The sequence below is a fragment of the Boleophthalmus pectinirostris genome, unplaced genomic scaffold (assembly GCF_026225935.1).
Source record: "Boleophthalmus pectinirostris isolate CB_2022bp ecotype Guang Dong unplaced genomic scaffold, ASM2622593v1 HiC_scaffold_21, whole genome shotgun sequence".
In the NCBI taxonomy this organism is placed as follows: domain Eukaryota; kingdom Metazoa; phylum Chordata; class Actinopteri; order Gobiiformes; family Gobiidae; genus Boleophthalmus; species Boleophthalmus pectinirostris.
In genome coordinates, this window is record NW_026571175.1 from 34164414 (window position 1) to 34182208 (window position 17795).

The 17795-nt window shown below is 40.1% G+C and overlaps 1 protein-coding gene across 1 annotated transcript in view; it reads right to left on the reverse strand.

Moving 5' to 3' along the window:
• The window catches only part of sh3bp5lb (SH3-binding domain protein 5-like, b), a 44941-nt gene extending 27973 nt beyond the window's left edge, over positions 1–16968 (reverse strand). Inside the window, exons 1-3 of the mRNA XM_055157111.1 lie at positions 16723–16968; positions 13196–13258; positions 11872–12000 (exon numbers count right to left, since the gene is read on the reverse strand). Of these exons, the coding sequence (XP_055013086.1) occupies positions 11872–12000; positions 13196–13258; positions 16723–16968 (438 nt within the window). The remainder of the gene's footprint in view (positions 1–11871; positions 12001–13195; positions 13259–16722) is intronic.
• Positions 16969–17795: the final 827 nt, after the last annotated feature.

A 17795-nucleotide genomic window follows, 5' to 3' on the forward strand; every position in this document is an offset into this window, starting at 1 on the left:
ATCAAAATATACAAGGAAAAAATCTTGTTAATTAAATTTCCTCTTGTGGCACAAGCTCTTGTCCCATCTCTACTCATTACACCGATAAATGAGCCCTATGCACACTCACGTCAGGAAACAGAACTGTCAGAAAGTAATCTGGAGCCAATGACAAAAAGAATGTGTCTGTATCTTTGAGGATACTTTCAAGCATGATAAACAGATGCCTACATATCTTGGATAAAATAAAAATCACATATTGTATGAAAAGTGAAAGGAATGTAAAGGTAAACACAACATTACAGAAAGATTATGTGTCTGTCCTTTTATATTTAGGAACTTTTTCACAGCTTTTTGATAATGTTCCTTTTTCTTTTGGGTTTAACTTTACACTCTAACTTTGCATATCTTAAAAACAGCTATTCCAATATTGTTCTGTTGTTGAAAATATTCCGCCCACCTCGACTCCAGCACTAAAAACAATAGTATACACAGCCGCTCACTACGTTTACAGGCACAGAGAACTCCAATATAGATTTACTAAATGTTGGACAAGACAAAAGCGGACGCAGTGAGATTAGAGTCATTTATCGACGCTTTACGGACACTGCACAGAGTTTGCTGCTGGGACCAAATGAATCAGCAAAAAAAGAAAATGCAGATGAAGTTGTTGAAGAAAGTGAATCATCTACCTATTAAGGCGAGGAACGTCAGTCTGTGTCTCCTCTTGTTTGTTGGTCTTTTCCACACTTAACTCTCAAACCACTCATCGGACTGATCTCAAATTTAGAGGATGTTATCCCAATGGTACGAGAATGTGCAGTGCCAAGTTTCATGTTGTTAAGGCAAAAAATGTCAAAGATCTGGTTTAATGAAATTCACTTTGTAATTGAGAACATGTGTAGCCATGAAACTACTTTGGTGGGACTAAACACCTAAATTCCACCCACAATCACATTTCAAAAAGAGCTGCTAAACTGGGCAGAACCTGGAGGACTAAAGGAGAGAGTGAGGGGGAGGAGTCTGGAGGTATAAGGAACGGTGGGATTGGTAGTACCAGTAGCAGTAGTCCCCAACCTTTTTTGCGCCACAGACCGGTTTTATATCCGACAACATTTTGTGCATGGTTAAGTCTGTTTTAGTCCTTGGTTTAGTCCTGGTTTAGTCCTGGTGTAGTCCTGATCTAGTCCTGGTTTAGTCCTGGTTTAGTCCTGGTTTAGTCCTGGTCTAGTCCTGGTCTAGTCCTGGTCTAGTCCTGGTTTAGTCATGTTTTAGACCTGGTTTTAGGGGCATGGTCCGTGCGGCGTGTGGGATGGGGGGACGTTCCATTTGGCGTACAGGAGGGGGGGACATTCCAGGGGGTTCGATCTTTCACGGCCCGGTACGAAACGACCCACGGTCCGGTACCAGTCGCCGGCCCGGGGATTGGGTTCCCTTGGTCTAACAAAGTTCAAACTCCGCCTCTCCAAAGTGTTTCTGATACAAACACCTGGCTGTGATCAGGGCAGTCATGTGTGATGTCACGAAGTACTTGAAATTGCCACTGAAGAGGTCATTGGAGGCAGGACACACTCAGGTTACGTTTACACTGAAACGAATCACCATATCACAGTATCTGAAACGATTTGCGTCCAGACATGTTGTTTCTGTGTCCGCAGTCCTTCCCAATCCACACAGCTTTGCGTGTATTTGTTTACATTTTCCAGAAACTAAACTTAAAACCACATGGCTAATTTGCATAAACTAAGCAATCAAAAAACAGCTCACTCCTTGTGCCCAGACATGGTTCAGCTTTTGTCGGACTTAAAAAGGGCAGGACTCAGTGGAATATGAGTGTTCTTTCTGTGACAGAGGGATGTTCTGCTGATAGTGAGTCTGTTGTGTGTAAGTAGTTCTAGTAGTTGTAGCTCCACTGTTTCCTGTTTGTCTCTGGTTTGTTTAAACTGTTTTCCACAATAGCGTCACATGACCAATGTCACGAACCCAGAGAATCAGGAAGGCACAAGTTGCAGTGATGTGGTCCAATAAGGACGCAACTAGAGCGCCTACATCAGTGTTTTCAGGTGTCCACACAGTGCAGGATCAGATCTGTACTCAGATGAGTTCGTGGGAGCTGGAGGAACCAGATCGTTCCGTATCTGGAGACATTTTCCATCGGATTAGTGTGAACGAACACTGCATCCACAACAAAAACAACTCGAATACGTACTAGTGTGGATGGGGCCACAGTTTTTGACCAGAAAGTTGCAAATTTCTCCACTTTGCTCTAAAGTTGCCAAAAAATGACTAGTGAGTTTGAAGGTGCATTGTGTAGCTTTTCTGGTGGAGAAGGTCCGTCAAATGCCTTTCTCCATGTAGATGTCGTTGCTTTGTTTGGAATGTTCCACAGTATGCCATTAAACCTTTCTATCTTCATGGAGACCAAACCAGACCAAGTTACAGGTCAGATCTGTGGAGAGGCGACCCTGCTCACAGTCAGAAGGTCTGTTTATTAGGTATTTTTGGGCCATAAAAGCACCTGTAATTGAATAAATGTAAGGTAGAACTGTTTAATGTCACACTGTGGAACATTTTAAGCAGAGCAATGACATTTCCAAAGATAAAACAAGAAACTAACAGACCCAAAACAACCGAAAAGTTACACAGTGCACCGTTAATCTGCATTTTTTCATTTAAATACTTTGAATATGTTGTTTCCTAATATGTTTTGTAGTTGTTTTTGGATGAACTCCTGCAGGTGTAGACTTGAGAGTACATTTGATTTGAGATGTTTTTGTCTTCCACGCCTCCTTCTGAATCGACTTTTTAATCAGCACGACAAAGGGCCAAGAATTACTCCAAAGCAGACTATCCACCAAAGACTAAATCAGAACAGTGAGGCGTGTGCTGTGCCTCTGCGGCGTGATGGATGGAGCCTGGTCCCTGGTGCAGTGCTCAGCCTCGTTCCCTCTGGTCATTACGCCGCACAGTGAGCACAGCCATTAAGGGAGGCCGGACTTGGTTATTCTAAAATAAAGATGGGATCAGCACCTTGGACAGCGACTCTGGCAGTTTCACAGGTTGTTTAGTGATGCCCAAATAATGACAGTGCTTTCACGAAACAAGAGGTCGTACAGGTCTAGAAATATCTGAGTAGTTTTTAGAGAAAAGCTGCAGTAGTGACAGAAGTGATTTGCCATAAGAGAAGGTTAGTAGATCGTGTTTGACCCAGCAGGGATAATTCTCCAGCTGTGCATCCTAACCCTCTAATTGAAGAGTTATCAGTGTATCCCCGTCTTTGACTACCCCAAATTTAAGACTTTTTTAAGACCTTTTAAAGACCACTTATATGAAAATTAAGACCAACGTTGCACCCATTATGCAGGTGAAAAACACCAGGTCTAATTCTAATAATGACCAACCAACTATATCTAGTACTACTATACTATTGCAGTATACTAGTATAGTAGTAGTATAGTACTATATCTTGAATCTGAGGCTACATTTACATAATGACAGTCCTAACAGAAGACACAAAAGTGGCGTAGCGTCTTCACTTTTTATTCCGTGTTTAGACGAGTGTTTTCGGGAAAAAATCTTGGGTATGATTAACCAAGATTAATCCAGGACTAACCCAGGACTAACACAGGACTAACCCAGGGCTAACGCAGGACTAACCCAGGACTAACACAGGACTAACCCAGGACTAACCCAGGACTAACCCAGGACTAACCCAGGACTAATCCAGGACCAACCTAGGACTGATTCCAGGACTGAAACAGGAGTACTAATCCAGGACTGAACAAAGACTAAACCAGCACTAACCCAGGACAAACCCAGGACTAACCCAGGACTAACCAGGACTAACCCAGGACTAATCCAGGACTAACCCAGGACTAACCCAGGACTAACCCAGGACTAATCCAGGACCAACCTAGGACTGATTCCAGGACTGAAACAGGAGTACTAATCCAGGACTGAACAAAGACTAAACCAGCACTAACCCAGGACAAACCCAGGACTAACCCAGGACTAACCCAGGACTAACCCAGGACTAACCCAGGACTAACCCAGGACTGGCCCAGGACTAACCCAGGACTAATCCAGGACCAACCTAGGACTGATTCCAGGACTGAAACAGGAGTACTAATCCAGGACTGAACAAAGACTAAACCAGCACTAACCCAGGACTAACCCAGGACTAATCCAGGACTAACCCAGGACAAACCCAGGACAAACCCAGGACTAACCCAGACTAACCCAGGACAAACCCAGGACTAACCCAGGACTAACCAGGACTGAACAAAGACTAAACCAGCACTAACCCAGGACTAACCCAGGACTACCCCAGGACTAATCCAGGACCAACCCAGGACCGATTCCAGGACTGAACCAGGAGGACTAAACCAGGACTGAACAAAGACTAAACCAGCATTGACCCAAGACAAACCCAGGACTAACCCAGGACTAATCCAGGACTAACCCAGGACTAACCCAGGACTAATCCAGTACTATCCCAGGACTAACCCAAGACTAATCAAGTACTATCCCAGGACTAACCCAGGACTAACCCAGGACTAACCCAGGACTAACCCAGGACTAACCCAGGACTAACCCAGGATTAACCCAGGACAAACCCAGGACTACCCCAGGACTAATCCAGGACCAACCCAGGACCGATTCCAGGACTGAACCAGGAGGACTAAACCAGGACTGAACAAAGACTAAACCAGCACTGACCCAAGACAAACCCAGGACTAACCCAGGACTAATCCAGGACTAACCCAGGACTAACCCAGGACTAACCCAGGACTAATTCCAAGACTGAATCAGGAGGACGGGGGGCGGGGGGGTTGCTACACCGCACCGCAGGAGAAATTCCCTGACTGCGACAGCCCTAGTTCCATTTGGGAACTGAATACTGGACTTCCACTGAAACAATGAGCCACTGTGGGACAATTACTGAACGTAAGAATGAAATGTTCCTCTTCTCATGATCCAGATGTGCTTTAGATTTACAACAATGTGTTTCCATTTACTGAAGTTACAGTCCAGTGCCTATAAGAGTTCATCTTTTCGTTAATGGACATTTAGTACTTGCTGTCCTATTTGAGCCCGTACAGCTGCCTCCTGTTTTTGTCCCTGTATTCTACCCATACAGTGTCAAACCCTATGTACTAAAATATGTTATACGTGGGCAATTCTTTTTTTCCCTGAGAAACAGAAAATATTGTGGAGGGCCGGGCCAGAACGCTTAACTCAGTTCTGCAGAATATTAATTTTATTTATTTATAAAAAAGCAGAAAATATCATTGTTTTGACAAGCTGGTAAGAGATTATGGTTGTTATGACTAAGCAATGAAAAATGAGGATGACGTTAAAAAAAATTTTAAAAAAAGCACCTCTAGAATAAAAGCAAAGCAGCTTTAGTCCATGCATGAGGTAAAATTATAAAATATGTTTATTTTGTAATTCCAAATGATCTTAAACGGCCGGTCAGAGTCAACCAAAGAGCCGTATGTGGCCTGGGAGGTGAACAATTCCCACGTCTGATGTATGTTGTAATCTCATCATCATAATGGTATAAGCACTAGTCAAGTTCTTTGTCTGGCAAGTCGATCCTGCCACATTTGAGGTGACAACTTCCTGGTACCAGTGTTATTAAAGTTTTGGGGATCCTACCAGTTGAGTTCTTCAATCAAATCCCATCACTTCACATCACTGAAGATGTTTATAGACATTTACTACAGGGATATGAGGGATTCATGAGTTTAAACTTTTTGGGATTTTTGCCCATTTAAAATATAATTTTTTCCGCACTATTAGGCGCTCTGGATTATAAGTCTGTCATTAAATGGTCTATTTTCGAACGTTTTTCACAAATAAACTGCACCGGACTTTAAAGGAAACATAACAGTGTGATGGGTGAGTGGTTTTGTTTGTTTGTTCGTTCACGGTGACTCTGGGCTTTGTTCAGTTGTGGCGTGTAGGGAGGTGCTGTCTGGGACCAACGGATTGTCGGCGTGTTCGCAGTGACTCAGTTGTTCAGTTGTGTCTAGAAGTGGCACATTGCACTCGCTTTTTCCGGTTCGTTCCTCCGTTCCGTTAATCGTCGGCATGGAGTGACGAGTGTGGCTGCGGGTGTTTTTCGCTGTGCGGTCGCTGTCTGCTCCGTGTGTGTTTGCGGCTTTGTAGTTTACTGAAGTCGTGCTGCGACACCCGAGTAGATTCATGTATAGGGCACTCTGGATTGTGGCACGCGGTCGTTTTTTGATGGGGTTGGAGGCTTAAGAGCGCGTCTGATAGCCCGGAAAATATTATATCTGATCTGATGGTTGGCGGTTAGAATCCTGCTCTCGATAAAATAAAAAAAACATGATTGGTTGAGCGTCAGATCCACGCACACACAGGTTGGTGGTGTGATTCCAGCTCCCACAGAAGAATACTTTTATTGTGTCCTTGGGCAAGACACTTAACTGACCTCGCGTGAGTGGTTTCTTGTTGTAAAGGGTGTCTAGAAGGTGGAAAAATGTTATGTAAAAGTGACCATTTACCATAATATTTTGTTTAAAAGTTTAATTGCTGTGGCAGTGGTCCTACTTTTTCATCATTCTGAAACCCAGTGGATTGCAAAGTACAAAATATAAAACCCCATGGAAACAAGATACTTCTTTTCTAATTACACTCCTAATTCATTAAAAAGACAGTACTTTTATGATGTTCTAATTGCAACCACTTAAATGATTGGAATAGATTAGGATCCTTCAGCCTGGGCCTCTAGTCTCAGCATCAGCACCTTGGACAGTGACACAGCTCTGTCCTCAACACTTCCACATGAGACAGCAGGGATCAGGCCCACAACGACTGCAGCTCCTCCAAACAGTGACGAACCACACCACAAGGCCAATGTGATGTTGAAAATAACACTGACAATGTGTTTGGTGGACACTGTTGGCCAGACTTATATTATTGAAATATTACGCCTTCTAAAAGTAACGTGTTTTGGTGAGGAAATAAATAACATTATAACATAGATCAGAAAATAACACAATGTGGGCCTTTGATATTGAAAATTAGAACATACAGTATTTATTTTATTGTCCGATTCCACTAATGTATGCAGCTTAAAGACATACGCTATGTCTGTGGTCCAAGTCATCATCTGTAAAATGAATTTGGATTATTTGGATATGTTGTAAGTTTTACTGCTAACACCTCTGTAAATGTGGATGCTCTAAACCAGGAGTGTCAAACATACGGCCCGGGGGCTGGATCCGGCCCTCCAAGACCTTTAATCTGGCCCTCGCCTGATTTTGTACTCAAATATTTTAATTATATTCTCTATTAAAATATTGGTAATTTTCTGCAGTGTTTATCACAGCAGCGTCTCCAGCGTCTCTGTACGTGGCCCCTCCCACCAGAGCAGCACAAATGAAGACTTGTCTCTTTCCAAACGCTCTTAAAGGACGATCGTTTTGACTGTTGACCGTGACACACTCATCAGAAAAATGTCAAAAATGAGAAAAGTGGAGCCGAGTGCAGGATTTTCCAAGAAAAATCGACTTATTCCTATTTACAAACAAGTTAATGTTAAAACATTGTGTTGAAATTGCATTTTTCTTAAAGTTTCAGGTTGTTCATAATATTATAATATTTTTGTAAAAGAAAGAATTCACCAATTAAAAAAGATTTCTGTAATAGATTTGTGTTTCTCTGCACAAATATTTGAACTTATTGTTATTTTTGTGGTTTATATGACATGAGTTTTCTGATCCGGCCCCTTTGGGATCAAAGTAGGTTGGATACGGCCCCCGGAACAAAATGAGTTTGACACCCTTGCTCTAAGTCATAGTTAAACCAACCAATTACAACTACTTTCAAAAGTAAATAGATCACTGGTTACTAGTGATGTAACAATAACCAAAATATCATGATATCGTATTATCAAAAATCTCTCAATAATATATAATATCGTGGACCATCACAGTATATTGAATCTCAAGTGTCTTTGTTTAAATTCATTGTTGTGTTGCAGCAATAGCTAAAAGAAACAGAGGGAACTACATAGACCATGATCCTTTGCTCTGGTTCTGTCATAAACCAAAAAGTTAAGATTTCAAAGTTATTTCACTGTGCAGATTGGACTGAAACAAAGTCTTGTCAAGATATTTTTAAAGGAAAGTAGCATATTCACAATTTTTTTTTTGCCTATACAAAATATCGCAATAAATATAATGCCGTGAGATATCGGGAAAATATTGTACAGAGAAATTTGAATATCGTTACATTCCTACTGTTCACTATAAATTACTAAAATAAACATTATTTCTGCTATAGCAGATGATCCGCTGGAGACACAGAGCTCATCTTGGGCTTTATTTGAGGATGACAAATTGGAAAAGTTTTCTATTTACAAATGAAACTGTAATTCCATGTTTCGCAATCAGTCAGTTTGTGGAGAGGATTTGTGCTTGAGAATGTAATTTTTTGATATTTACTTCTATAAATGGTCTAATAACTGTAAACAGAAATACATAAACCGCTGTAAGGTTATATTGTTGAATTCCTTATCATGTCAGAATTCTTTGTTCCAAATTTCCCGACTATATGACACTGTATGTGACTATAGATTCACTTTTAACAGATTCATATTATTTCACACAAGGTGGGTCCCACAAAAGGGGTTTTGCAGGTCCTGAGACAGAACAGGGCTGAGACTGGGCTTGAAACAAAAGACCCTGAACTCACAATGTTCCGAGGTGTGTAATAATAAAAATAATAGTTAAAAGAAAAGGTAGAAAAATAATCGCAGAGGAGGGGTCTGGCTCCTGGACTAAAAAGGAAACATAACAGCTCACGAACGAAGTTAAAAAGCATGAAATCTTCCCATTTATTAAACATTCACTGATTTAGCCTGATATTAAAAAACAGCAAAGGTGATTCATGAACCAAACTGTACTGGATTTGGTTCACAGTTGATCTGTGTCTCTCATCAAAACACGGTGTTGCCTTAATTAACTAACTTCACTAAAAGTCACTAGAGCAATCCGTGTGTCATTGGTTCATTTGTTTTTCAATATAAAACCAAAAATAAGAAAAGGAAAAAAACAACTATTTTCTTCATTATTTGTCTCCAAAACCAAAATTAAAAAACAGTTAACTATTCTCAGTTTTTTTTTTTTTTTTTTTTCAGTTTTTGATTTTGTGTTTAAATGAATAATGGAAAAAACGGAAAAAACGTGACTTAAACTGCGATGGCAGACATTTGCGCCGCAAAACTGACTAAACCAGGACTAAAACAGGACTAAACTAGGACTAAACCGTTTTCAGTCCTGGTCTCAGTCCCTGTCTCACTCCTGGTCAGGTCCAGGTCTGGTCCCAGTCTCAGTTCCAGTCTCAGTCCCGATCTGGTCCTGGTCTCAGTCCCGAGCTGGTCCTGGTCTGGTCCTGGTCTCAGTCCTGGTCTCTGTTCTGGTCTGGTCCCAGTCTCAGTCCCGGTCTGGTCCCAGTCTCAGTCTGGTCTGGTCCTGGTCTGGTCCCAGTCTGGTCCCGGCCTCAGTCCTGGTCTCAGTCCTGGTCCTGTTCCTGGTCTCAGTCCCAGTCTCAGTCCCGGTCTCTGTCCTGGTCTCAGTCCTGGTCTGGTCCCGGTCTCAGTCCTGGTCTGGTCCCGGTCTCAGTCCTGGTCTGGTCCCGGTCTCTGTCCTGGTCTCAGTTCTGGTCTGGTCCCAGTCTCAGTCCCAGTCTGGTCCTGGTCTGGGTCTGGGTCTGGTCTGGTCCTGGTCCCGGTCTCGTCCCAATCTGGTCCCGGTCTCCGTCCTGGTCTGGTCCCAGTATAAGTCTTGGTCTCAGTCCCAGTCTGGTCCCGGACCTGGTTTAGTTCTGGTTCAGTCTGGCATCGCAGTTTCAGTCACGGAAACGGGAAATGGTCGTGATCTGTTTTTTTCCATTTTTCATTTAAACACAAAATTGAAAACTGAAAAAAACAAATTATCAGTTTTTTCATTTTGGTTTTAGAGACAAATAATGAAGAAAACTGTTGTTATTTCGTTTTCTTATTTTTGGTTTTATATTGAAAAATGAATAAACAAATGATACCTGGATTTAGGGCCTGTACTGTAATCCAATCACTTAATTTCCATATTCTAAAGTGTCAGATTTATAAAACAAAACAAAAATATCTCACTTTCTCGCTGGATACTGCCCAACACTGCTCATATAACCACACTGAAAAGAGACGCTAAATGTACTTTTCCAACAACCGAACAGATGCTGAATTTCCACATCAATGCGTATAATATTTCACAAAAAAAGCCAGGCTGCACAAAACAATACATCAGTTATTATTTTCTGTTTAGCGGAAATTAACTGCTGAACATTAAGCACCGTGCTCCCAAATGTCAAATCTTTAAATGGTCAAACAGCTGGGCCATCGCGGAGGGGAGGAGAGGTGTCATACATAAATTCTCATGTTCTGGAATCAGCACCACGGACAGCAGCGTGTTCCTCAAACCACTTCATCTCTTCCTTATTATTTGTATACAGAAAGGTACATTGGTTTATTAAGGATATTATTTCGATTTTACAGTCAAAATCATATTATTCTAGAACGTAAAATAGCACTAAATCGGCGTCATGATGTTTTTTTGTGTGTACCTAAAGCTTTAAAAATGAACTGCACTGTGAAATGGACTAGAAGTAAAAGGAGTTGTTTTTTCATCCTATATAAAATAATTTAATTCAACATAAAATCATCAGGTTTTTTTATGTTAAATGTACATTTTAAATAGATAATTTTATGTTTTTTTTTATGTTTGGTAGTAAACTAGAGACTATTTTACATTTACATTTAGATCTGGTGTGTTTACAGAAATGTTAATTATGCAATGTAATGAATTTTTCAATGAACACCATAATTACAGGGCAGAGGATGGAGATACAGAAAACATTTCACAGCATTCAAGTCTCAAATGCAGCACACTAAAGGATTACTCAGGCATGAATCAATTAAAATACTATTTATGAGTGACGATGGTACGATCAGGGAACATCATTATGACATGTTTAATAAAGTTCACATTATAAACATAAACAGCATGTGTGCCACTGAAAATGTAAATGATGTACTGTGATTATAAAATGATGATTACATGGAAAAAGGTGAGGTAATATATTTCTGTATGTAGTGTTCTAGTGTAGTACAGGTGTAGTATAGATGCAGTACAAGTGTAGTAGTGTTCTCACGTAGTACAGGCGCAGTACAGGTGTGGTACGGGTGCAGTACAGGTGAAGTACAGGTGAAGTACAGGTGTAGTAGTTTTCTCATGCAGTACAGGTGTAGTACAGGTGTAGTACAGGTCTAGTAGTTTTCTCATGTAGTACAGGTGTAGTAGTTTTCTCATGCAGTACAGGTGTAGTGCAGGTGTAGTACAGGTGTAGTACACGTGTAGTACAGGTGTAGTAGTTTTCTCGTGTAGTACAGGTGAACTACAGGTGTAATAAAGGTGCAGTGCAAGTGCAGTACAGAAGTAGTACAGGTGCAGTACAGGTGTAGTAGTGTTCTCGTATAATGCAGGTGCAGTGTGAGATGTTGTTTTGTAGTGTTCTCGTGTAGTACAGGTGTAGTACAGATGTGATACAGGGGCAGTACAGATGCAATACAGGTGTGGTACCGGTGCGGTACAGGTGTGGTACAGGCATAGTACAGGTGTGGTACAGGTGTAGTACAAGTGTGGTGCAGGTGTAGTGCAGGTGTAGTGCAGGTGTAGTAGTGTTCTTGTGTAGTACAGATGAAGTACAGTAGGTGTAGTACAGGTGTAGTAGTGTTCTTGTATAGTGCAGGTGTACTACAGATGAAGTACAGGCGTAGTACAGGTGTAGTACAGGTGTAGTAGTGTTACAGGTGCAGTGTGAGACCTCTTTGGCGAGTCTGCGGGCCTCGTAGTACGGTCGTGCTTTCTCGATGCAGGCGCCCAGAGCAGAACCCTGAGCGTTCAGCCTCCGAGCCGAGTCTGTGAGGATCCTCCTGTAGCTGGAGCGCGCATCCTACAGAACAACACAACGCGTCAGCAACAACACAACATCATCAGCAACAACACAACATCAGCAGCAATACAACACAACAAGTCATCAGTATAAAGGAACAGGCTCCTACAGCTTGTACAGATAACCCTATGTCTATATATATTATGCCTTATTGGACACCAGTCTCTTTTTTATTATATTTGTTATTTTTGCTACTTATATTGAATTTATTATACAATTTTATTTTTTTCTCTTTGTGATTATATTATATTGTGATGTGTAAGCTCATTTCCATCCTTCATTTTACATCAGAAATACTACAATAAGAATAAAGTAAAAGTGACAGTCATATTCACACACTAAATTGACTGTACCTTGACACTTGAGCGATATATGGAACAAACTTCACACCAATATATATACTCACTATCACAGACTTTGGCCTCTTCAAATCCAGGCTCTAAACTTATCTATTCACTCATGCCTGAAAAACCTACTGGAGCAACATTTTTAACACTCTGGAAGGCTGGAACCAAACCCTGTACTGGAGCTTTTTGGTGTTTTGGAGGATCATGTACATTTTAGTGCTACAAAAAAATATTCTTTACATTACTTACTAAGTCATTTATTCATGTGGAAGGACATTAACCCTCCTTCACATTTATAGTGGTGTCATGTCGTGTCTAAAGCTAGAAAAAAATGATGTTCATTGAAGCAAAATATTAGTGCATTTGAGAAAACATTTCCGTTTCCTACAGTTGTATTCAGCTTTTTAGAAAGAACAGGCTGGGGCATAGTTACATGTGAATAAATACAGAACCTGGTGTAAATATTCTACCCATGCAGTTTCTTTATTTTTGTACTTTTTTTCTACTATTATTATTTTTGCAGCTGCCATTTCTCATGTGGACCTGTTCTGGTGGGGGACTCGCATTTTGGATGTTTTAGTTTCATTCCAGCTCTGCAGAAATGTAACATCTGTGAGTTGTATATGTATATTTGACAATTTGAAAACAATAAAAACATCTTGATTTAAAAAAAAAAAAACATATTCAAACTGGCTTTCAAAACTCAGTAATGCAGTGACACTTTGCGCACTTTGTTTTATTACATTGTTTAATGTTTGATACTGTGTTGATTTTAGTACTTTGGTCACCTTGTGTGTTCTAAGGGGCTCTATAAATAAAGATTCATATATTTCAGTAAAGTAGCTCACGTCCAGCTGCAGCTCCAGTTTGTTGATCTCTTCACTGGCCTGGTTCAAGTGCTCCAGCTCCTCCTACAAACAGCAGCAGAGAGGAGAGTTACAGAGTGTTAGAGGTCAGTTCTTTGTGAATACACCCAGTCATCTCTTATCTTAAAGGTGTAAAATGTGTTAAAGTTAAAGGTGGATAGTGTAAATTTTCTGGTGGAGGGTCGGTCAGATGCTTTTCTCCATGGAGATGTTATTGCTTTGTCTGGAAATGTTTCACAGTATGGTATTAAAGCTTCATATCTTCATGGAGGTAAAATCCCTCAGACGTCCAGGTAGAATCCATGGCAAAGGAGAAATTCAATTTGTCAACTGAACAAAAGTACTTTTTTTTTTTTTGGTCAAATATGTTTTGTAGCTCATCCAAGTTACTTCTTCAGTTTTGGTCAGACGCTGGTGGACACTGCCTGAAGAGGGAGCTAACTACACTGTTCCAGAGTAGTTTCAGTGTACTTAACTCCACCCCTCAGGTAGATATAAATCAGTGTCTACTAGGGGTGTGCAAAACTATTGAAATATCAATATATCGTATCGTTTTATGTGATGATACAGTGATCGATATCAGGGACTGCTGTATTGATATATCGCCAAGAGTATTTTTTGGTGTATTTTACTACGTTATTTTGTTACAGCACTGCAGTTTTGTTGTTTGTTTAGAGGAAGGAAACTCGTTTATGTGACACATTTCACATTTTCACAGTTTTGATTATTAAAATTAGTGTGTTTCATGTGAACTTTGCACAAGAAGTGGTTTAACAAAGACTTTTAGTGTCACAGCCATGATTTAGCCTTTAATTTTATTGAATCATATTGAATCAATTTGAAATATATCATATTGAGTCATATCGAATCATAAGCTCACTGTATCGAGATATGTATCGTATCAGCAACTTCTTAATGATACCAGCCCTAGTGTCCACCAGCATCTGACCAGCACTGAAGAAGCAGCTTGGGTGAGCTGCGAAATGTATTCAACCAAAAACAAAACAAACTTTTGTTCAGTTCATTGAATTTCTCCTTTGCCATCTTCATGGAGACCAAACCAGACCAAGTTACAGGTCAGATCTGTGGCAAGTATGTCTGTTTTTCTAGGTATTTTTGAGCTAGAAAACCACCTGTAACTGAATAAATATAAGGTAGAGCTGTTTAATGTCATACTGTGGAACATTCCAGGCAGAGCAATGACATCTCCATACAGTAAAAACAAGCAGGTGACCCATCCCCAACCAAAAAGTTACACAGTGCACCTTTAACTAGACAAAAAAAAATCCTAAATGTAATCTGCAAACATTCAGCAGTGACACATCACTTTTTTTTTTTTTTCCTGTTTGAGCTGTTTCTCAAGGGGCTGCTTGCTTGTTCCTCTCTGAAAATCTGGCAACCCTGCAGATTCTTTGTCACAGCCTTGCAGCAGAATCTCCAGATGGCACAAGGACAGTGATTGAATTTTGACACCGCGTTAAGAGTTTAAAATTGAATCACCATCGGCAACATTAACAGTCATATCGAAAGTGCTCCTTGTACTCATTCTGAAACCAAAGTCATGTGACCACTTTCAAAGCAACAGCAGTTTCATTTCATACACTGAACCAACATCTGAATGGGCCATAAGTTGGTTTTAAATGAGAAACAATCAGCTCAAGAGTGGAAATTCCGGATAACACTTAAACAGGACATATTATAAAGTTTCTGGTAATTAGTCGGACATAATGTTGATTTTTTTTCCACTGACAAATGCAATATTGATCTAAAACAGCTTAGTAATAGAAACAGCTCATTTGACTTCCTGTTCACAACTGCAGAACTTTCACTACAGCAGCAAGCAGCAAAATTTTACGTAGGTGTTTTATTTTTTTAAGAATGTACTGAACATGTCTGAACCTATTTCGTCTGATTTGATCTTAATTTTTCTAATTAAATCCAAGAACAGCGATGTGGGCGCTCAAGACTCAGAATCACTCCTACATGCTTGACTCAGTGGAAATACTACTTTGAGTCAGCTAATGATAAGCGAACGTCATTATAAAACGTTTACAAGCTCAGAAAAGTCAATTTTGAATAATATGCACCCTTAAAAATATTCATAAATTAAAATACACACATTAGCAAACACTGTTGTCAGGTACATCAATATGAGCCTCCCTGATTGTGTTTAGGAGTTTGATTTTCAACAAAAAAAGCTGTAGTTCATGCTAATTCAGTTTTTTCTGGTCAGATTGTGTTAAAACAAAGCTCAGATTAAAGTCTAACTTGAGTAACAGAGCTTCAGACAGAGCTGTGCCTCCATTTAGCTTAGTTTCAATCAACAATTCCTGTATATTCACTGCAAATTTCTCTGATCTGGCCAAGATTTTAAAACTTATGTCAGGTTATTCATTTTGTTTTCAGATTTATTATCTACTTACTAGTTCTGAAGCTGCTTAATTCTACTCCTTCTTACCTCTGTTGACTTTTAAAAACACCATCCAGAGTATTTCACAGGATAATTGCACATGCTTTTAACACTTTTATATGTTTAATCTGCAAATGTTTCACTGTCTTATATTTCTATTCACTGTTTGGTGTTATGGTTTATGTGTGAGTGTTTTCTGTTTATGCTTTTCTTTTATTCTGCCTCTCGGCCAGGTCGTCATTGTAAATAAGAAGGTGCTCTGACTTACTTGGTAAAATATTGAATAACTAAAATAAAATAAATAGTCTAGAGATTGTTTATTTTAAGATAACTTGCCAAGTAAAATTAACTTGTTGCATGGGTAGATCATTTCACTACTTTTAAGTCATTTTCTGATAGATTTAAGTGTTTATATCTTAAATTTTAGCCAAGCTTTTTTGCAGTGTTTGTACTTTTCTCTTGAACTTTTTTTTTTTCTCCACAAACCATTTAACTAATGTTCGGGTGACTAGAATATCAAAACCAAAAACTGGGACACTCTCAGTTTGAGGTGATTGGTAATAATAAAATAGTGATTCGAGTATGTTAGGAAAATTGTTTTGCACTATGTGAGTCAGTATAGTCACATTTTCTTTGTGTTTTTGTCATTTTAAGCCGCTTTTCTGTATTTTAACGAAACAAAAACAATGTATGCCTCTCTTTACTGTTGGCAGGGATCAGACTGGTCAAAAATAGGGACATTTCTTGTATAAAACTGTGACAAATTAATGTTTTTTGATCAATCTGCTGGGACAGGGGACACAGGGCTCAAAGTTGAGACTGTCCCGGGTAAATGGGGACATCTGGTCACCCAAACTTTTCTTTTCACAAACCATTTAACTAATGTAAAACTATAATAAATATTGACTACATGTACTATCTCACCAAACCAAGTCATTAAACGTGCAAAGCATTAATATGCACTTTAAAAATGTATTATTTTTACCATAATTCTGATATAAACCCCCTATTAGCACGTGTTAGCTTTGTTTATCTATTGTTTATTCCAATTTAAAGAGTAAACAACTGTCCAATCATAAAAATAATGACCCCATCGTGCCTGTATTCTCGGGTCCAGCTCCTCCTCGTATTTCCCCTCCTCCTCCGCCTTCCCCCGGGTCTCTCCATCCTCCTCCCCGGCCTCCCTCGCCTCGTCCGCCGCGGGGCCGTCCTCTCCTCTCCGCTTGGACATCGCGGCGCTCCCCTCTCCGCCCTTCGCCTCTTCCCCCGGGGTCTCCTCCCGCACGCCGGCCGCACGAGCGCACCCCGAGCCCGCGGAGCCGTCCACGCCAGTCCCCGGCTCCATCTACGGCCCGCGGAGGATGGGACACCGGAGCTCCGTGTTGGGTTGTGTTAAATCGAAATGAAATTATCTGGAAATTTTTGATGTTAAAAGGTTAAAAATAAAAAAAGTCCGCGGTTCACATGATGCAAACTAGCGGTATGTTGTGGGTGTAGCAGGCGGCTAACTGTTAGCATCACATCAGCATCACAGTGGGCGTGCCGCGGGTCTGCCCCACACTCTGGGCTGTCAACGACTATTTATTTTACAAATCTTTTATTTTATAGGCTTTATATCACTTACAAATGTTAAAAATTTTACTATATCATCTTTTATGTAAAGTATGAAAATGAATATTAAATGAAATGCAATGATGTATGGAGCCAAATTAGTCCACTCTTTTACTTAATGTGACCAGAATTTCTTTTTTTTTTTTTTTGTAATCAAATTGTTATTCAGGTTCTGGTTGGCATTGCATTTTTCTCCCTTTTACTTTTAAACCCCACACCTCCCACCCTGAAACTCCTTTTCAATGGGCATATACAGAAAATATATGTATACACACATACATACATAAACATAAATACATGGGAGCGTGCCTATGTGCGTCAGAATTTATCCCCATTTCTCCCAATTTGGTCATGAATTACACCCAACCTATTCTCCAGCAACAGTTGAATACAGATGTAATGCAGAGGTCATGGTGCAAAAGATCCTAGGTTGAAATTACTCTGAATTGTCCCTTTAAATATGGTATAAAAATAAAAATGGCTTGACTTAAGAGTTTAATTTTGAGAAAAATCTTAGAAATAAGGGAACATAGAGCTGAGAGAACATAGGGCTGACCCCAA